We start from the raw sequence: 22786 nt of genomic DNA, 5'->3' as shown, positions 1-22786 counted from the left end.
AAACCTGAAATTAGAATCCCTGTCTGCAATAGAATGTCACAACCTAAGAATAAAAACTATTCTACTTTCTATAAGGAACCAAAATTGAGGAGATACTCTGCCATTTAAATAGTTATTTCCGCTCTTTCAAGTGGTTTGTATGACGGTTGTGCCAAAACGTTTGTTATTTAGTGAAATAAAATTTAGTTTTATCCTAACCACAGCTTAGATACCAATAAAGTTATGAAAACTCGATTTATTTTTGGGACACAGTGCACGGTAGCGGCTGAAGACATGAAACTGGCAGTCTGAATCTAAAAGTCGGAGCCACAGCTTAGATACCAATATCCAATCTACTACCAATCTAAGCTGTGGTTCCCGCCTATGGTGTTATAGTACGATGTACGCGTCGGAGCGCGACCAAGTTCAGAGCTCTGTACCAAAAGCTTCTCATGGGCAAGATAGGAGTTTTCATAACTGTATTGGTATCTAAGCTGTGATCCTAATTAACAGTTCAAGACTTTTCGTCCAAGCAAAATAACCGTTCAAGAAAGTTTAGCTGAAACAATTCTATTAATTGGGCTATGATCGATTGAAAAAGACAATTTTAAATCTTTAATTGCTCTTTCCTTGGAATGACTTTCAAAGCAGTATGACAGTTTCACTCTCAGGGCGTGGTTTTGACATAAGCCATAGACATGTAGAAAATTGCACAATGATAAATTTACATGAACTTCAAAATGGGGAAGGGTCAGCACGACTCTGTTACTGTCACAACACTAATCAGCAAGATTCTGTCAAAACATTAATAACTGTTCGACGACCGTTTGCGTAGGTGCTTCAACCTGACCTTATATTCGGTGAGTTTCATCTACGATAATATATTTCAAAAGTAATTCAAGTGATCACTAAAACTATTTTTTTTATAAAAAAAAGTACTTTTGCTCTGAGTTTGGAGATAAATGTTCAAATAATTAAGAATATATTTCCTAGCTTCCTTAAAAGTTTTTTTTTTCAAATTTATCGAATTTTATCGGAACAGTCTTATATTAGACGCTTGCAGACCCTTGAACATTACAAAAGCTTTCGTGGTAGCATCCTGTCGTGGTAGCATACCTGCCTCTTCTGACCAAATCCTGCGAAAAATTTCATTTGAGATGAGGTTGCTGTTTGTTTTTCTTTGAAGATACACAGAGCAGCTATAATATGATAAAGGATAGGTTTGGACCTCAAGGGAATTTATAATTGTCCAGGTTAGAAAAATAGTCTTCCCATGAAAAATCCTCAAGGTTATCAGAGCTTGCCAAACATCCAATTAAATCCAACTATACAGTTAGAGAATTCTTTTTGGTATTTTGATGGCTGCATATCAACAAGTGGATAATGGATATTAGAGATTCACTTTAAATGTCAATTTGCACTAAAAAAAAAAAAAAAAAAAAAACACTGCCAAAGATTAGCTCTCTTTCAAGTTGGAAATTTGTTAATTTTGGGCCTCTATTCAGAGACAATCTGTGAAAGTAGTCTTTTTTTTACCTTTTTTATTCAATTATAATTCTTGGCCTATTGTAAATCGTTGATTTGTTTCATTTGTTGAAGTATTTTTATAATTCAATTACCGATTTTCAAGGAAAGAAATAAATATTTTTAATTATTTTCTATTTAAATGTGCATACATTGCCGGTACTGTTGATGACATTAAAAGTATAATTCAGTGTTACAACTTTCACTCAGTTCCTGTTTGTTATACTTTTACTGCTTCTAGTTTTCTAGCATCTATTTATCATGCATCACTCCGTAATAGTTTTCACAAGCATCAAGCGTCATTCAAAAAAGGCTATAAGCCTACATTTTATGAACGATGACCTGTAATAAGAAGCAGCGTAATAGCGCTGCCTAAGTAAAAAGCGATGTGGACACAATATATTATTTATTTATGATTATTATTTATTTTTAGTTTAGACCGGGGGACTTCGTATGGAAGAAGTTGTCGTAGAAACTTTGAAAAGGAATAATACGGTTGGAAATAGTCAAAAGTGATTGGAGGACAACTAACCCCCCTCCCTCGCCTACGATTTCCAAAACACATTCAATCAAAATTGTGAGGTGGCCGTTTTTTTAAGGTAGTTGAAAGATCCAGAAATTATGTCTTTGAGGATGAAGACCCCCCTCCCCCACAAATGGATATGCCCTGGGGGCATTTAAAGTTTAAATTACAAAGGGTGATCGTATAAACTTCGGAGGGGGCCTCCCCTCCCCCACACCTCATATTTTCCCGAATTATTTTTTGCTTTATGTTTTTTGTTTAGACCAGGGCAAATTGTATCGAAGCAGTTGTCATAGAAACTTCAAAAAGGGCTCATTCGATTGAAAATTGAAAGGGCTAGTGCTATTTTTAATAGTTGAAATGATTGCAGTGCAACTAACCCCCTCCCACAATTTTCCTAAATACATCCAATCAAAGTTTTGAGATAGTCATTTTCTTCAACATATTTGAAAGGTCCAAAGGTCCAGAAATTATGTCCTTGAGGATGAAAACCCCCCTACAGCTCTCAGGACAAGGGTTGTAAGTTCTGTCCAGGGGCATATAAGGTATATACAGAAAAGGTGATCTGGAAAACAATGATTAAGTTTAAAAAATAACTAGCATGTTTTAAAATCATGCAATACCAATCTACCTGTTAACTTGTTCCTCGCTGATCTAATGTGAATTTTAAGAAATAAGTTACATTTATAAGAAATAACTATAAAATTAAGAAAATTGAGAATAAAATAAAGAAATAAGCTAAGAAATAACTAAATCACATTCGATTTAGACTAAGTTACGCTCTTGCTTTATAGTGTTAAAGGGAAATGACAGGTAATAGGTTGGTTATTTTTTTTACTTCAGTTTTCTTAATATTCATTCCAGAATACATTATAGTTACTTCAGCAAAAAATATAGGCTTACTATGGTTTGACCGGAATTTTAAAAACATATTAGTAAATTAAAGCCAAATATATTGATTTATACCTTGTAATTATTAATATAGAATTATTACATTTTGGTATTATCGTATAAATTGAGTATGCAAACCAAAATATATCGCCTTATACACACTATAACATAAAATTAGTGAAAAAAAAAATCATCCTTCGTAATTACTATGTAGGGACTAAGCTACTGCACCAACGAAAGTGGCCTTGAGTTGTTAAACTTGTCAATTTTGTCCAATCCATGATCCCGCTATAATCCCACAATGATTGAAACAACTAGGAAAAGCAAAATTAGTTGGTGAAAAATGCAGATTTATTTGCCTGCCTTCTGCACCAATAAGCGGATTTACCAAGTAAAAGCACAAACTAAAACCCGACAAGTGTCATACGAACAGATTAGCAAACTCGTTCGTATCCTGTTCCTTGGTGCAATTAACAAGTGACTCTTTTTGCGTTTTCTTTGTTACAGAAAACGCTTTGTTATAAAGAACCGCTTTGTTTAGCGTTCATTTTTAGCGTTACGATACCTATTTGAATAAATGAATTATTATAAGGATATGAAACTAATAGTACAAGAACATTGAATGATTACAAAACCGAAAATATTTTTGGCGGCACAACAGGAAGATTTCGGACAAATTCGTCGATGTTGAGCTACAAAAAGTGAAGGGACTGTACTTTTCTGGATATACCTTAAGTCTTGCGTAAAAAAACTAACAAATAAACCATATTTATTCTACTTAACTTTGATAGACTGTATATCAATCTAGAAGGTATTTGTATTTTCGTTTCATACGTATGAGCATTGATTTATGACACTTGAGTATCAATAGGGCTCAAATGCAGTGACCTAGCCCAAATACTTTTAATGATTAGCTAAGAATTAATACTTAGGAATCTTATATATGATAATAAAACTGAAAAATCGGAAGGCTCCCGGTACAGACCGCGTTTCAGAGGAAATGATCAAGTCCAACCTAAGACGAACCTTAGACAGATGGCGATACCTTGGATAAATCCTCCGTACACAGATCACTGACTTCGTAAGATGCTACCCCACTGGCAACCGGAAGGCACGAGTCACCGCAGATGAACAAAGAGCATGCTTCGTAAAACGTACGAACGTGATAGAACAGCCCTCCAGATAAGTTTCATCACAGAGTAGAAAGACATCTACGCAGCGGCCTAGTTGAGGGAAAATGAGAGATTGGACATCTACTGAAACCCTTTGTGGCTCTGGAGGAGCTAAGGTCTAAGGCAATGAGCTCTATTCCAAGAATATTTCGAAAATGATAATTCTAATCAAACAAAATATCATCAATAATGAAATGTATTTAGATAAAAGGAAAAGCAACGATGATATTGAGTTTTTTACAAACTTGCTTTTTTTTGCTTGTTTTGCATTTGCTTTTTTTGTATTTTTGCAATGCTTTTTTTGGCATTTTAAAGATAAGATTCAACCAAGGTACTTATAATACCGAATACCTAAACATCGATAAAATTAGACTAAGAAACCACAAGCTTAGATGTCTGTGAAATTCAACCAATTGCATAAATAATTCTCTCTGACATAGACTATAGAACTCCTAATCAGTAGCTCAATGAAAACCGAAAGCCATAATTTTGGTCCCAGGAAAGAACTATACGTAACTTTCTAAAAAATAGTGTTATTATCATTAATAGGACTTGTCACCCGCCTTTTTCATTAGACCCCTCTGACCATAAACCATAATTGACAGCAAAGAAAAAAAGAAAGAAGAAAAACAAAGCAACAAAACCAAAGTGTTACTCAAATAACACAAATAAATAGTGTCAGCGGGAACAAATAACTTAACCTTTTTAAACTCAGTTAATAAACTTTGGTGTAAATTCAAGATATAACAAGAATACACCTTTCTAAGGTTTAATTTATAAACTTAATAATCCTCTATGACATTTTGGTCATAGACCTCTAATCCTCTATAACATATCTATGACAATCCTCAATGCCCTTCAGCTCACAAAATATAGACCAAAACTTTTCAAAATACAATGTCAGATTCATCAATCGGGCTTGAGCTTCACCTTTTTTTGTTAAACCATACCTTTTTCTCCCAATGAACGATAATTGAAAGCATTGTAAAAAAAGGGAAAAGCAGCACTTTGGGCAAAACCAAAGTGCTGCTCCCATAACACAATTAATCGGTGTCAGCTTGAACGATTACCATGACCTTTTTAAAGTTCAGTTTATAAACTTTGGTGTAAATAATTCAAGACAGAACAAGATTATACAATACCCTGCTGGTGATAGCTTTTACTCGTTTATAGCCTGGAGTTTTTTGCCATTCAGGGTCATCTTCGGTTTCATCCCCACTGTCAATCGAGTCTTGAGATGAATTGAAAAACTCAGCAATTGTGTAGCGAGGGGTACATATCTTGTCACCCGTTTTAACTTTCTTCTTCTGCTTAGAACTGTTAGCACTCTTCTCAGGTGTCTTGTGAAACTACAAAAAAAAGTTTAAAAACACTGGTAAGAAAATAAAAATGATCTAACGGTGATAAACAATTTCAAGCCTTGATGCTTTCATAGTCCCACAATATAGTGATAACATGTTTGAGATCAGAAAAGAGTTGGCGCGAGAGGGAGGTTTTGTCATTCAGAAAATAGCTCTAATGGTATTCGATGGTAAAAAAAAAAAAAAAGAAAAAAAAAATTAATTTGATTCAATACCTTTTAGGAAGAAAGTCAACGTCAATATAAAAATAGGACTCTTAAAGAATAAGTGGTACCAGACACAACTTCTGGGGATTAAAAAAATAGCATAGCCCGTTGATTGCTTAACATTGATAAGTTTTTAAGACGACAAAAAATTTTGGGAATTCAAAGTCATTGCGTAACCAGTTAAGGAGTGGTCGGGCTCAATAGTAACCGAAACTCCTGAAAAAAAGGAGTTTAATTAATAAGCCGAAAGGATAGACTTTTCATGCTGATTCCATATACAAAATTTATTAGGTTTAATATTACCAATCAAAATTTGCCTGATTTTCGAAAGAGGGGTTATTTCGCCCTAAGAACTCAAGGGGTCGTAATGAAAATCGTAGTATGAGATTCAGTACATCAAAGAACCATACTGAAGAGGCTTTCAGATCTTATCTACAAAAATGTGCGATTATATATATATTTTTTTTTGTCAGAAGAAAGATGACACATGCGTATTTTTTTTCCTCCCAGGGTATGATCATGAACCAACAGTTCTAGAAGATCGGGAGAGGGCTCATTGGGACGAAAATTAAAGGTAGTGCCTTTTCAAGTGAAAAAAAAGGAAGAAGATTGGAGTGAAACTATCCTCATTGTATGCCCCTTTCTTCTCAAAGACACTAGATCAAAATTGTGAGATATCAATTTTGCTCAGCATAGTTGAAAGATGAAATAACTATGCCTCTTGGTATGATAGAACTCCCACAGCCCCTGGGGAAAGGACTGAAATTTGCCCATTTTTACCCGGCAAACAGTAATGTTTTTATTGCCCAAACAAGCGTTTGTAAAAGCTGGAAGACCATTTTTTCACCCCATCTGAGCTTGATATGAATGTACCTTAAAAAAAAAATTGAAGGTTTAACACATAAAAAGAGTTCAGCCTGCTACACAGGAAGTGTCAGAGCCCTTTCTACTTCATTCAGCTTTTAAAGTACTGCTACTACTTTTAACTCACCGCAGCACCAAACTACCTGAGGTCAACACAGCTACACACGCTCCTCTTCCAATCCAATCTATTCAAGGCCTCCGTCTTTACACTCTCCCAGGAAGTTCCCGTTTCCTTTAAATCTTTATTTGTGACATCCTCCCTCCTCAGACGAGACCAACCTGCTTTCCGTTTAGCCCTAGACGGTTGGCCAAATACGACAATCCTCGGCAATCTGTCATCCTTCATCCACAGAACATGGAATAGCCTTCTCAACCTTTCTTTCATTATATTGCTTTTAAGATAAAATACTCTAAAATACAAATTCAGAGTTCAATGCGTTAACAGCTAAAATTGGATATCTTATGAACACTGCTAAATCAGTGAGTTTCTTGTCAATTGAATTAATTTAACATTTCACAATATTTGGTTTGGGATCATAGAGTCTTTTAATACTGACCTAAGCTTCATAATTAATTCAGTGACCTTGTTATTTCGCAACAATTGCCTTGGAATTATAGAGACTTTTAATCCTGACCTATGCTTCATAATTAATTCAGTAACCTTGTTATTTCGCAACAATTGGCTTGGAATTTGTAATGTCATATATCAGTGACCTATATTTATAAATTGAACGGTTTAAATTGTGTGGTGGTTGAAAACAGGTGCCTTGAAAAGATGCCAAGTATTAGCGAACAATCGGAGGATCTGAATGACTTTGAACTAATATATTCGTCTGTGTTAAATTTTGTCCAAAGTAATTGGCAGAATTCGATTTCTGAGAAGGAAATTATTGAATATGGAGTGGATTTTTTTGAATCACCAAAAATAGTTGAAGCTAAGGCTGATTTATGGTCGAAACTTGTGCCTGATGAAATTCCCCCTCGCCGCAGTAGTGCAAAGTCTGCAACCAGTAATATTAAAGACATGCTCGATCTTTTGAAGAAGTGTGATGAAGCTAGCATCTCTATGCCAACTTATGTTATTAAACTTCCAACTGAAGTTCCAGTGTTGCCGGCTATGGCCTATTCACAATTGGCCTCTAAAGTTTCTAAAGTTCATCAACTTGTTCAAATTGTGTCAGCAGAGTTGGACAATTATAGCCTCAATTACCCTCAGTTACCAAAACCTATAGGCTCTAATCGCCAGTCAACCACTATTGTCGTCTCTCAAGTGCCGTCTCATCTATCGAATCCAATTAAAAGGAAAAATACTATTGATAAAATCAATGGCCATGAACTTGTATCCAGTATTCGCCCGGTTCACGATAAGTGGTATGTAAATATTGATAAATCTGCTGCCGAAGACTTCCGTGCATCTGTTCCCGTCATTCTCGCCGGTACGTCAACCAAAGAAATTTCTAAGAAATATTCGGCCATTATAAAAGGTGTTCTAGAGAATTATGCGATTCAGTCTTTCACAAATTGTAGCGGTATTGTTGCTGCCAAAAGGCTGGGCTCTTCGAAAACAGTTAAGCTTGATTTTGTGGATTCTTTTGCTAAAGCAGCTTATTGCAAAGACGGTGTACGAATTGGTTATGAATTCTTTAGACTGAGCGAGTTTAAGGAAATTCCAAAGTGTTGTTTTAAGTGCCGATCGCCCCATCACTTCCAGTCTTCTTGTCCCAGTCCTGCGCCCAAATGTGCTCGTTGTGCCGGCCCTCATATTAGTTCAAAAGAAAATCCACGCAATGCCTCACCAAAATGTGCCAATTGCAATGGTGAACACGTGTCCTTTAGCATGTCATGCTCCGTTCTCCGTGGTTTTGCTAGTCAACAAACCTCTAAATGACTACAAATTTCAATCATATTGCACAATATCAATGGCACAAAAAATAAAGATGCTTATATTGACGATCTGTACGAGAACTTCGACGTTATCTCCCTGCAAGAAACTTAATGTGTTAACTGCCTCTAGCAGAAATTTCCTTCATCGAAGCTCTGTTCATTCGGTTTTTACTTCTGATGCTGTTACCACCCGTGGCCACCCTTCTGGAGGCCTGGCCTGTATTTTAAAAAAAAGTATTGATCTTTCGAACTCATCCCTTTTTTATTCGGATAAGCACATTCTTGCTGTAAGAGTAAATAGTACTGTGTTTGCTAATGTTTATCTTCCATATAAAAATAATACAATGGAGTCAATAAATAAATTTGCTATTACATGCAAGTCTTTAAAGTCCATGATGAATCGTGTCAAGGAAAATAAACTTGATTTTATAGTTCTTGGTGACTTTAACACGGATTTGGATGAACAAAGTTATCGATACCGAGAAATATTGGAGTGCATGCCCCCTTACGTGATCCTGAAGAAAGATTTATCATACTCCTACATCCATCAATCTGGTAGTGTTTCTAATATTGATCATATAATTAGTTCGTCACAGCTAAAATGCTTATTCATATTGATATTGAGTCTGATGACATTGACTATCTATCGCTTTCATTTACTACTAAACTGAAACGTAACCTTTGCAATGTTGCCCCTATTGGGAATTCTAAATGGTTTAAATGTAGTACTTAGAAAAGAACCGATATTGCTTTATATATTGTCTTTATCTACACTGCTTAATTGTATTCGTGTGCCTTATCATCTACTCTAATTGCAAGTAAAGGGTAGTAAGCATGATCTTGATAGATATTATGATGATATAATTAGATGTATGAAAGAAGCTGAAAAAATTGCGGTTCCTCAGGAACATATTCTTATAAAAACGTGGAAATCTATATGGGCTGCCGATCCTGAATTAAAGAATTTTAAAAATAAGGCAAAACTTTGGCTTCGAATTTGGGTTGATTGTGGTAGACCTATAACGGGGTCTGTTGCGGATATAAAGAAGAAAACAAAGAATGATTATAAAAAGTACCTTAAATCTATTCGTTATAAGGGTATGGAATTTCCAGCCTCTAAAAAGGATTGGTCTAAATTGATCAATTCTGAGAAGCTGGATAAAAGTGATCTTTATAATAGTGATTTGATTTCTAGTTCAACTTGGTATGTTTACTATTCGGGAATTTTTCCCAAAATTAATTTTTTTGTGCAGTCACATTATTCTCGGTTACTTTCTAAAATCCTACCGCCTTCGCTTCATCAGGGCCATATTATTCCAGTATCAATAACTGCTGTTGAAAATGTAATTAAGCAACTGAAATCTTCATCCATTGATATTGATGGTATTAGTGTAAATAATATAAATCCAAAGTGTGTTGTTCTTTTATTTCATTTTCAGTTGTTGTTCCAAATATGTTTAACATCTTCTCTGGTTCCGGATATCTTTCTTTGTGGAAATGTCACCTCAATTCTAAAGCAGGGAAAACTCCCTTCTCAATGTTCATCTTATCGCCCTATAACCACTACGTGTAACTTCAGTAAAATCCTTGAATATATTTTAATTCCTCATTTAAATGAAAATATAAATTTCGGATCAAATCAATTCGGGTTTCAAGATGGTATTTGTTGTCAACATGCACACCGGGTTCTTTCTTCCGCCCTTAAGAATAGCATGACTGAGGGGTCGCCACTTTATATGTGTACTTTGGACCTTTCTAAAGCTTTTGACAATGTAGTTCACAGTCAAGCTTTTTTTTTCCTTTTTAATAATGGTGTAAATCTTTCAGTCATTTTTCTTCTTCGTTTTTGGTATGATAATTCTTTCCTCCGAATTAATAAATCTGGATCTCCGTTTGTCCGTTTATGTCGAGGTGTCAAGCAGGGAGGGGTTTTATCACCTAGTATATTCAAAATGCATTTCTGGTATTTTAGATGAAATTAGATCAAATTATTTTATTGGACTCTCAGATGTTTCTTATCTTGCTTATGCAGATGACCTTTTACTTTTGTGTAAAAATAAGCAAGGTCTCTCGTTTATGGTCTCAAAAGTTTCACGTCTATTTTTTAATATTGGTCTTTCTCTTAATGTTGAGAAATGTGAATTTCTAGTTTTTAATGGTCCGATTTCCTCTAATGCTCCCTTAGCTTGTCGCGGTTTTTCAATACCCTTTGTTTCCGCCTTTCGGTGGTTGGGTATTACTGTTACGAATTCAATTTCTTGCCTACGGCAGTGCACTGTTCGTGATGTTCAAAAGAAAATTCAAGCGGGCTATTCTAAGATAGTTGCTAATCGAGGGAAGTATAATAGACGTGCACTCGGTAGACTATATGCTACATTTTGTGATCATTCTGTCCTTTATATTTCTGGTCTTTATCCCCTTCTAAAGAAAAAAGATGTTAATCAGATTCGGATTTTTTATTTCAGATATTGTAAATTTTTACTTTATCTCCCCCTTTGGTATAGCAATAGGAAGATAATTCGCAAGTTTGATGTCCCTGATATAAGTGCAAAGTTGGCCCTCATGTATGGAAGGTTGTCGGAATTGGCTTTTTATCGTTTATCGCCTCATCATCCTTTGGTCCGTCTGTTCGGTTAATCTCATTGTAGCGTAATGTTTTTTTCTATTTGTAGTGTATTTTACTTGTAGTGTATTTCATTTTTTTTTGTTACTCCACAAGTGCCATAACTTGTTATGATGTGGGTTAAAAATAAATTATTATTATTATTATTAAATATGTGAGTTAACATTCCATTGTTGAATAAGTTAAGAGTTATGTGTCTCTTATGTATTATTTACAACCGATTTATATACTTTTCCCCTGACCATTTCGTATAGATAAGAGTGTCGTAAAAACTTGGATGACTTATTCCATAAAACATTCCATTTGTGGTATCAACATGTTCCAAAAGGATAAAGTTAAAAAAAAAGGAAGAACATGAAAGGTACGGAGAAAAGATTTTAGATCTTCGAGAATTTTCAAGTCAAGAGCAGTTTGATAAGAATCTGAAAAAAAAATCACTCAAATGCTATCAACATCTAACACTACAAAATAAATATATTAATAAAATAGGGATCTTATGGCTTGATATACGATAAATTCTACAAAATTAAAAAGCAACATATCTCGGTTAACTCAGCCCAGCTTTTAAATGTCAAAATCATGGTTACGCTTTCACGAGATTAGCCTGCTGGCTCTGAAGCATTGGCACTCCGAAAGACGGATTTGCTACAAGTTTTCCAAAGAAAATGCCTACGAATTGTTTTGGCTACCGATTGACTGAACATATCTCAAAGAATAAGCTATGAGAAAAATGTGGTTCAATCCTGATATCTAGGGCTATAATGAGAGAAAGCTTAAGATGACAAGGACAGGGTCTTTGGATGAAAGATGACATATTGCCGAAGATCGTCCTTGTCGGCCAACCATCAAAGGCCAAACGAAAAACAGTTAGTTCCCGAAAGGGGTGAAAGGAAGTCGTAAGAAAAATTTATTGGAAACTGGAACTTCTTGGGAGGGTGCAAAGAAAGAGGCTTCGAATAGATTGGGATGGAGGAGTGTGCGTACCTGTGCTGGCATCAAGTGGCTTGGTGCTGTAGTGAAGAGTTAGTAGTAGTAGTTAGCCTACAGCTTGCTTTACTTTTGTAAGATCGAGGAAAGAATGATGATAGCAATTGTGGTATTATTTTATCAAACTTTTGAAATTACGCCACTGATTATAAAGGTAAAAAATCAAGTTTGCTTCACATTACTGGCCATATTTTGTAGAATCTGGCCTCTATTTCTTTTATCTCTTTCTATTGATTTTGCTCCTGACAATAAAAAGCAAAAGGTTGAAATGAAGCTAGACGAATCAAAGAATAGATCGTATTCCATGTCCACGTCATTCTGTGGATTAATAGTCTCCTTTCCCTCACTATCATCACTCGCTACAAAACTTATACAATCAAATAATATATATGGTCAAACTTCCGTGTAAAACTAAGAATCAATCTTCCTTTAAACAAAAATGAATATACTTTTCATTATTTGCCTTACTCTGTAAATTTCTCTTGGGAGTATTTTCCGACTGCAGATGATAATAAATAGGGAGAAATCCCAAGAGCCCAATAGTGGCACTAATGTTGTCTAAAATCAAAACAGCATCACTTACTTCTTTTAAATAGGTTAATTCGTTCTGCAGCTGCTCTATTTCGTTTTTCTTCTCTGCTAATTCTTTTTCTAGCTCTTTCATTTTCAATAGTTCCGCTTCTTGGCACTGAAGTTTCTCTGTCAATTTTTGACTTACATCGCCGTGTAAGGTGGAAACAGAAGAATCACAATATGGTGTTTGGGTCATCAAAGTTAATACCTAAAAAAAAAAGCCGAATCAGCATATGGTATTCTGTTCATTAATTTTGACATCTCACAAAAGAAATGCATCACAATATGGCTTTTCGGTCGCCAAAGGCAGTATTAAGATACAAAAATAGAATCGTCATTCAGGCGTTTCTCTCAAAATCGAAACAAGTGAATTTTTTGGCACAATGCTCCAATTTCTTGTTCGGGTAATGGCTCGATGATTATAATTCAAAAATCATCGGATTCAGTAAAATCACCATTTAGCGCTTGGATCTTCAATGTTAATACTCAGGATAAAACTGCACGTAGAAAAAAATATGTGACCTCTAGGTCATCAACGTTAATGGCTAGGATAAAAAGTGTGATCATCAGCCGTTACGACTGTCAAAAACGTTGATATTTAGGAAAAATAGTGGACAAGCCCTTAAGAGCATGGCACTGTTGAGAAAATCCGAATATAGAGCTTATAGAAGACTGCAATGGTATTTATATTAACGACAATATTAAACTGTAATGTATAGTGTAGTCGACATTTTCCCACGGGAGATCTGAGCGGGAAACCTCTAAATAATTTTCAAAGTATAGTCTCATACTCTCTTCTTCTAAAAAAAAGCCACGTTAGAAACGCTTGAGTAGGGGAGAGGTATGTTGTACCTCCGTTGAAAAGAAAAAAATATGCAACAACAAACCTTGGCAGGGACCACACTTTTCCAAAAAGACACTTCCCTCCCAGATTCAACCACCTTGTGTCGTTTCATAGCCTGTTCCTACCTTTTCTCCCATTTGTTGCCGTACCCTCAGGTGTAAAAAGACCTTTGACCCTCAAATTACGGAAAAAATAAACATAACATCCCGGCTAGCTTCCCTCTTCCTATTAATTGGTACAAGCACTTCCCAAGTTTTGCATTCTTTCGCTTAATTTTTATTTCAATGTAGCCTTTATTTTTTTATATTGACATTCATTTTTTATTGAAATATCTGTTTTTATCTTTTGACCAATGTCAGTTTAAATAATATCTTATGAATGGACTTTCATTTAGGTAATTTAGTTTTGGCATTCTTTCGGCAGTATTTATGCAATAAGAAACAGATCAGAAAGATAACTCAAGCTTCTCTAAGAAAAAGTCGATTCTTGCTTTATATATATATATATATATATATATATATATATATATATATATATATATATATATATATATATATATATATATATATATATTTATATCAAGGGGGAGGGATGGGGTTGTCTGACCTAGTACGGGGCTGAGATGTAGACTCCGGGATGCTTCAATCGTACTTATTGAAAAACCTTGCATGTCTTGGATTTAGACTAGGTGTAAGGAATCCGCCTTTTGTAAAATACTTTATGCAAATAGTTATCATTTTGTGCAAATTTGGCCCATTTGGCCTTGTAATAACCATTAAAAAAAAATGAAAAAGTTATAAGAAGGATTAAAAGAGGTATTACTGAGATTTGAATTTTCTTATCTCTTGGTAGATTTTTGCTTTAAGTTAGACTGGACTAATTTTGAAAAAAGGCTAAACATTCTTTTAACTTGTCTGTTCTACACACTTAGCCAACACAAACTATAATCAACGAAAGAGCTAAAAACAAAAAACTCTTTCAACTTTCAGACAGTTAAAGGTTGGATCCACATAAAATACCTAAAGCAGAAACGGCTACACATAAGATATTAAAAAAAAGACCTGACAATTGTTTCCCACCTAGAAAATAACCTTCAAAGTTAGAAAAAAAAAATACATCTTCATTAGTTTTTTCTGTTTTTTTTTCATAGTATAATATTTCACAATTGACTTAGTTCTGAACAGAAAGGCTTCATATTACCTGGAAAGACATGAAAATCCATACTTCAGACTAAAATAGATGATAATAGTTCTAAAACAACTGAGAGAGTTTTGTGTCTGAAGGTAATTAAAGAGTACTACTGAACAAAATTAATATTAAATAATATTTTATGATGTTTTTAATGGGAATCTAGATATATTATACCCCAACCATACTAAATTTATCGATGAAAAGCCAAGATTTGAGACTGGTCCGTGATTTCGGGTTACACCTGTGCTACAAAAGCAGATAATTTAAATGACGATATCGGTTTAAAATTCCAATCTAGTTTTTACTCCTGCTATCGTGTCTTTATAGTCCTTTATCACGTTTAGCACCGACTTTACCCACATAACCCGATTTAACATTACCCAAATCACCAGAATGCACAAGGCAAGTTTTTGGACTGGTCCATAATTTAGCGTCACACTTTAAAACTCCAATTTAGTTTTTGATCCTGCTACCGTGTCTTTATAGTCCTTTATCACGTTTAGCACAGACTTTACCCACATTACCCGATTTACCATTACCCAAATCACCAGAATGCACAAGGCAAGTTTTTGGACTGGTCCATAATTTAGCGTCACACTTTAAAAATCCAATTTAGTTTTTGATCCTGCTACCGTGTCTTTATAGTCCTTTATCACGTTTAGCACAGACTTTACCCACATTAACCGATTTAGCATTACCCAACTTACCGGAATACGTAAGGCAAGATTTGGGACTGGTCCGTGATTTAGCATCACACTTGTGCTACAAAAGCAGACAATTTAAATGATGAGATATTAGTTTAAAAACCCGATTTAGTTTTTGCTCCTGCTACCGTGTCACCAGAATGCGTAAGGGATATATTATTAGTACTGTAGCCGCACTTTAGCATGTTCTTACCGGTGAGCGTGACAATGATGTGCTCAGGGTCCTATAAATTTCAACATGCTAACTTCTAATTTATGAAGTAACGCGACCTTAATTTATCAAATAAATGAAAGCATAGAGAAAAACCAACTTAATACTTAAACAATGCAGTAGAACAAAACAGAGAAAAAACCTTTGAATAATAAAGATATGAATATTTTGACTCCACTTCCGAAAGCCTTTACCAACGGGGAAAAAATGAGTAAAGCTATATTAAACAAATCATATAAAGAAAACAACAAATAAACAAAATTCACATCTTAATAATCTCCACGTGTCACTACAAATAGCCCGAATAAGCAACACAGAAATGACAAACAGATTATCTCTCGTATAATTTCAATTTGTTCATGAGATCTAGCAAAAAAATTAAATACTATATTTATCTGAAAAAATTTATGTATGCCCTAAGTTATAACCCATGACTGAAATTAAAAGGTTAAGATCTATTGAGCTTTAGATGAAGTCTAAGATTAGCCTAAAGTATCGTTCCAATCCATCGTTTTATCCGCTGTTTTTCTGAATTGAATCTCTTTTCAGCATTTTATTATCCTTTTCCTTATTCGTGTTATTTGCTACTTTTTTTTACTCCACTTCTGTAAAGTGGTGGGTAAAAACAAATATTAATTTTTATAGCACTATATTTTTTCTAAAGAGCTTAGAAAAAATGAATAATTTCACAACCTTAATATATTTTACATGGGTTGAACGTAGTACTGCACTTGAAGGTTCCATTCAATGCAAAAAAAAAAAAAAAAAAAGATTGAAATTCAAACTCCGGTAATAAGTGGGATTCTAGGGATTTAACCCCCAAACCAAATCAACTATATATTCATACACTTCAATTTATCTTATACATAATACTGATAATAATCAATTCCTTATTTATTTTTTTTGTTCTTTCTATTAACTTTTTCACAATTTTGGCAATACTTTTTTTCTGAGGAAATATAACCCCTCCTCGAGTAAGTGTCAGCTAATAAACATAACTACACATTTCCTCAACTAAGTTAGTCAACTGTTTACTAGTCCCTGAATGGAAAATAGCTAAATTTAGATTAAAAAGAGGAATACTACTACTACTACTACTAACAACTCACCGCAGCACCAAGCCACCTGAGGCCAACACAGTTACGCACGCTCTTCCTTCATCATAATCTATTCAAAGCCTCCCTCTTTATACCTTCCCAAGAAGTTCCCATTTCCTTTAAATCTTTGTTTATGACATCTTCCCACCCCAGACGGGAACGACCTGCTTTCCGTTTAGCCCAAGACGATTGGCAGAAAAAGACAATCTTCGGCAATCTGTCAAGAGGAATGGATACAACTAATCAAGTCCTACGGCTTCATTTCCAGTCGCAGTTCGTCCAGCCCCGAGCATTCTTTGAATTCCTTACCTGCTCTTCCAATTCTTTCTGTTTAGCCTTCAATTCTTGTTCGTGTTTCTCTTGCAGTTGACATATGTCTCTTGAATACCTTTCAGTGTTTGATATCGCTTTCTCGTAATCGGACTAAAAAAAAAAATGATAGAAAATAAAAGATTGAAAAGATGATATATATATATATATATATATATATATATATATATATATAAATAAGTTGTCTGTGTGTGTGTCGAGTGACGTCATGTTTGTGTGTCGACTGACGTCATGTTTGTTGATTGACGAAATTACACACCGGGACATCGGAACACAAATGACGACCGGGACATAGGGAATATAATTGACGACCGGGACACAAGGAATGTTCGATTAGCAATCACCATCAACAAAGCACCGGGACGCAAATGACGACCGGGACACAGGGAATATAAATGACGACCAGGACACTCAAAGAGAAATTACAGACCGGGACACCGGGACACAAATGACAACCGGAACAAAAATGACAACCGGGACACCGGGACACAGGGAATATAAATGACGACCGCGACACTCAAAGAGAAATTACAGACTGGGACACCGGGACACAAATGACGACCGGGACAAAGGGAAACAACAACAACAGGGACGCCGGGGGGCACAGGGGGATATATAAATGACGACGGAGACACAGGGAAAGTTCGATTAGCAATCACCATCAACAAAGCTCAAGGGCAATCATTAGAATAATGAGGTATAGATCTGGATACAGATTGTTTTTCCCATGGACAATTATATGTTGCATGTTCAAGAGTCGGTAAACCTGAAAATCTATTTATATGCACAGACAATGGGACAGCCAAGAATGTTCTATATTCGCAAGTTTTACGCAGTTAAAAATATATATATATATATATATCTATCTATATTCACAGGTGGGACACAGGGACACAACTACAATGGCGCGTAACGACTTACGCGCGCGGGGGGGCTTGGGGGGGGCGAAGCGCCCCCTCCAACAGCTAGTACGCAATAAAACATACGAATAAAGAATATATATATATATATATATATATATATATATATATATATATATATATATATATATATATATATATATATATATATATATATATATATATATATATATATATATATATATATATATATATAACAATGAAATTTGCAACCAGAAGTTTTTAAGACTAAAATAAATAAAAGTACGGCTACACAGCATGAAGCTTGACATTGAATAGTTAGAAAATGTCACAACCCGTCACTTTCATTTCTAATTCCAAAGAATTTCAGCAATAGATCTATTTTTTTTTGTTTTTAGCGAATTTGGAGATAAGAGTTTGATTTCATTATTATTTGCAAACGACAAAAAAATTTCAAACACTTTTATCCTCAAATGAAATTTGCTACCAGAAAGTCTTTAAGACTAAAATAAATAAAAGCACGGCTAAACAGCATGAAGCTTGACATTGAATAGTTAGAAAATGTCACAACCCGTCGCTTTCATTTCCAATTCCAAAGAATTTCATTTTTTCCAGGCAGCGAAAGATTTAGTTTTTAGTGCATTTGGAGATAAGAGTTTGATTTCATTATTATTTGCAAATGACAAAAAAAAAATTAAAAAAATCAAACACTTTTATTCTCAAATGAAATTTGCTACCAGAAGTTTTAAAGACTAAAATAAATAAAAGCACGGCTACACAGCATGAAGCTTGACATTGAATAGTTAGAAAATGTCACAACCCGTCACTTTCATTTCTAATTCCAAAGAATTTCAGCAATAGATTTATTTTTCAGTTTTTAGTGCATTTGGAGATAAGAGTTTGATTTCATTATTATTTGCAAATGACAAAAAAAAATTCAAACACCTTTATCCTCAAATGAAATTCGCTACCAGAAAGCCTTTAAGACTAAAATAAATAAAAGCACGGCTAAACAGCATGAAGCTTGACATTGAATAGTTAGAAAATGTCACAACCCGTCGCTTTCATTCCCAATTCCAAAGAATTTCACTTTTTCCAGGCAGCGAGAGATTTAGTTTTCAGTTTTTAGTGCATTTGGAGATAAGAGTTTGATTTTAGTATTTTTTTTATTTGTAAATAACGCAAAATGTTTTTCAAACACCTTTATCCCCAAATGAACTAAAAGCTAGAATCATTATTTTCTTGCTACCAGAAAGTTTTAAAACTAAAATAAATAAAAGCACAGCTACACAGCATGAAGATTGACATTGAATTGTTAGAAAATGTCACATCCCGTCGCTTTCATTTCTAATTCCAAAGAATTTCCCTTTTTCCAGGCAGCAATAGATTTAGTTTTTACTATATTTTGAGAAATGAGTTTGATTTTATTATTATTTGCAAATAACACAAAATGTTTTTCAAACGCCTTTATCCCAAATGTACTAAAAGTTAAAACCATTATTTTTATGGCTACCAGAAAGTTTTTAAGACAAAAAAAAGGAAAGTATGGGCTGTGACAGCACGAAGCTTGACCTTGAGTAGTTAGGAAATGTCACAGACTGTCGCTCTTATTTTTAGTTTCAAAGAATTTTAGCTTTTCTAGGCATCAAGAATTTTATTTTATTTTATAGTACATTTGGATTTTATCTTTACACTTATAATAACAAATAACCAAATAAAAAGAAAAACAGTTGGAAGCCTAACTCAGGTTTGTATGATCTGCTACTGCTTCTATCAACAACTAATAGCAGCGCAAGCCCCCTGAGGACAAGAAAGCCGCACACGTTCGGACAACATCCGAATAAGTTCCAAGTCTTTACTCCTTCCCATGAATTTTCAATTTCCTTTAAATAATTTTTTTACGATTTCTGCCCAGCCCGGCAGAAAACACGATTCTTGACAACTCTCTACAAAACCATATTAACCCTTTTTCTATTACCCTAGAACGGGGATAAAACATCATTTTTCGAGCTGTTTATAGCTCGATGCACACATTCCATAAAAGATCAGTATCTTCAATTAAATTAGCTTCAAATGTATGAAAATTTACAACAAATATAGAAAATAAATATTGCAAATGCATACAGGTAGATTCCTGCTCAGATTGGCCCAAGAATCATTTGGACCAGGGTTTGCTCTCAGGTGCTGCAAGGATCAGGAGCTAACATTATATCTGCCCCAGTTAAAAAGACCCGGTAACTCAAATGTCGACCTTTGTCGACATCCAGCGCTCCATCAATGGCACTGGAGGATCTTTATATTATCCTTGAAGGTTGATATACGGTCAGTTAAACGAGTATCGAAAATAATCCTTTGATAATTCTACTTGGAAATATTTAGCAAATCTATTCAGCCTTTCAAAGCTCCCACGTTTCATTGCCCAATGTCATTACCTTGTCCCCCAGTATCTTAATCCTAGTTCAAATACTTTCTATTCTTTCAAAATTTCTTCAACAGTGAAAAGTCATCCCGCATCATAACTAGTCCACTTTTGCATATTTACTGCATCCACCATCTTTTTTAATGATGCTCAGCTAAGTGAAGCTAGCCACTTCTTCTATTTTCTCGTTACCTAACGAAAGCCAAAAATCTACTGAGTGCGTTGGAATATTTGCACATCTCCCTTGAAAACCTAATTGAAGCCCGGGATCATATGTATCGTTAATAACAAAATTATGCACATAAACAATGCCAATAATTCTCCCCAAGAACGAGACCGTATCTGGGAGTGCGGTAGGGTGTTTAACCCCCCTTTCCCGAAATGTTTGTCCGACTCGTAAAAACCTAACAAAAGTGCATATAAACAAATTTTTGATGCGCTTTTAAAGTTTTTTCATCGTAAATCTCTCCTCTCCCCAGAACAAAATCCTGGATATGGCCCTACCCGGGCATAATATAGTGAATTAAACTAAGTTCAGCTTTAAAACATAATTTTTGCGATTCACCAATCAGAGCAAAGATTAAAGACAAATTAAAGCTTGGAATATCAACTTCCCTATCGGTATGAAAAATCTAACAAAAGATACAAATAGATAGCATTAGTACAAAATACTTGGGAATAAGTTAGAGTTGATTTAAGCTTTTCAAACTAAGCTCCCGCCATTTCCTTTCCCGACTCCTGTAGCAAAGGTGCGCTGCAAAATCAACAATAAAACAGTGGTCATATGCAAGTCTGTTTTTATTGAGAGGTGCTGCTATAATGTGACTGTTGCATAGACTTTTATACAATTTTAATATTAATTGAATTTTCTAACCACACTGGATGCCAGATACCTCTATACTTTTTGCCAAAAACTCTCAAAACACCTTTAAATTAGTTTTTCATGGAGGATTTTCAAAACACATAATAAAACTTCTATACAAACTGCAATTAAACTTAGGGTGAAATCCAAGTGAATTTTTCAAAATACTATAGCTTTCTACCATGAACAGGTGTAAAGTTACAATTAACGAAGAGCACAGGTCATTAACAAGTCTTGGTTGTCTTTCTAATTGACAGATATGAATCTATTGTAGCTTGAGCGTAACCAACTGAAAAACTTGAAAATGGTTTGACCTTAGAGCTACCCTGGTGCTTCAACAACCTTATTATCGTGGCGAAAAATTTTGGCAAAAACTTTTAAATAAGTTTTCCATGGTTCATTTTAGAAACACCCTATGTTGGAGGGTAATTCAAGGTGAATGAATGCTTCAAAATAGTCCTTCAAGCCTTGAGCAAATTTTGTGGAAGGCTTTTGGCGAAAATAATTTCAGTTTTAGGTACCAGATGGTGATAAATCGAATTAGATTCAGTGACGGTTCTGGCCTCTCTTGCGCTAAAATCTTGGGGCAGAAATCTTGATTAGCGCAACCCTCCTCCCCTGTCCCCGAAAAATTTTTGGGCCATATTTTAACACAATTTTCATTCATTAACAAAACTATTTTCATTTTATTAATTAATTAATTTTGTAATTATTATTATCTTAATTTAATAATTATTATTATTTAATATTTTTGTGTTATTTTTATTTTATTAGTTAATTCATATTTACTTTTAACGACTATAATTCAATTACTTTATTTTACTATTTAATTGATAATTTATAAATTACTTTCATTTTTTAACTGCATCCTCAAATCTGTTTTAATAAAAAAAATGAGAAATCACGAAAATAATTATAACCATTAGATTATTTATTTTAAATTTTGCACCTCTAAAAATTCCGCGCCCGGGGTAAGCACCCTCTTCCCCCTAAAACCGCCACTGACTAGGTAAATATAATCTTAATTTTACATCTTAGAACAGTATTAATTTTCATAAATTAACGAAACGTTGGCTTAAAAAATGACACTATATTTCTTCAGCAAAGCAGAAACTGATTGAACTTGTAACGGACCTATTCTATCTTTACTTTTCTACGAGGTTTTTAGCGCAAATACCCACAGTTGAAAACCCCTTGATTAAAGTGGAGCATAGGGAAACATGAGTAATGAACAACAAAATAATCGATAAGAATCAGTGTCACGGTAACACATATTAAGATCAGCTAAATGAAGCAACAGCATTTAAAGATCCCCAATGATTAGCCATTCATTATTATATGGCCCAAAAGTTTTCGGGCCATATTAAAAAAAAAAATCATTCACCAAACTATTTTCATTTTATTAATTAATTAATAATTCATTTTGTGATTATTATTTTCTTAATTTAATTATTATTATTATTCAATATTTTTGTATTATTTTTATTTTATTAATTATTCCATTTTTATTTTTAATGATTATTATTTAATTATTTTTTCTATTTTTTATTTTACTGTTTAATTGATAATTCATAAATTAATTTCATTTATTAGCTGCACCCTCAAATTAATTTTAATAAAAAGATCATTATTCATTATTCAAAACATATTTGTGTATACC

At 34.2% G+C, this 22786-nt stretch overlaps 1 protein-coding gene across 5 annotated transcripts in view; it reads right to left on the bottom strand.

Moving 5' to 3' along the window:
- LOC136037885 (chromosome-associated kinesin KIF4A-like) overlaps positions 1-22786 on the bottom strand; it is a 91676-nt gene that overhangs the window by 18153 nt on the left and 50737 nt on the right. For 4 of the 5 annotated variants that reach the window (XM_065720749.1, XM_065720743.1, XM_065720768.1 and 1 more), the window contains exons 14-16: positions 16944-17057; positions 12598-12795; positions 5232-5438 (exon numbers count right to left, since the gene is read on the bottom strand). In XM_065720749.1, the coding sequence (XP_065576821.1) occupies positions 5232-5438; positions 12598-12795; positions 16944-17057 (519 nt within the window). The remainder of the gene's footprint in view (positions 1-5231; positions 5439-12597; positions 12796-16943; positions 17058-22786) is intronic. The other variant, XM_065720754.1, reaches the window with a different exon arrangement.

Source organism: Artemia franciscana, chromosome 2 (genome assembly GCF_032884065.1).
Source record: "Artemia franciscana chromosome 2, ASM3288406v1, whole genome shotgun sequence".
In the NCBI taxonomy this organism is placed as follows: Eukaryota; Metazoa; Arthropoda; class Branchiopoda; order Anostraca; family Artemiidae; genus Artemia; species Artemia franciscana.
This window is presented reverse-complemented; position numbering and strand designations above follow the sequence as displayed.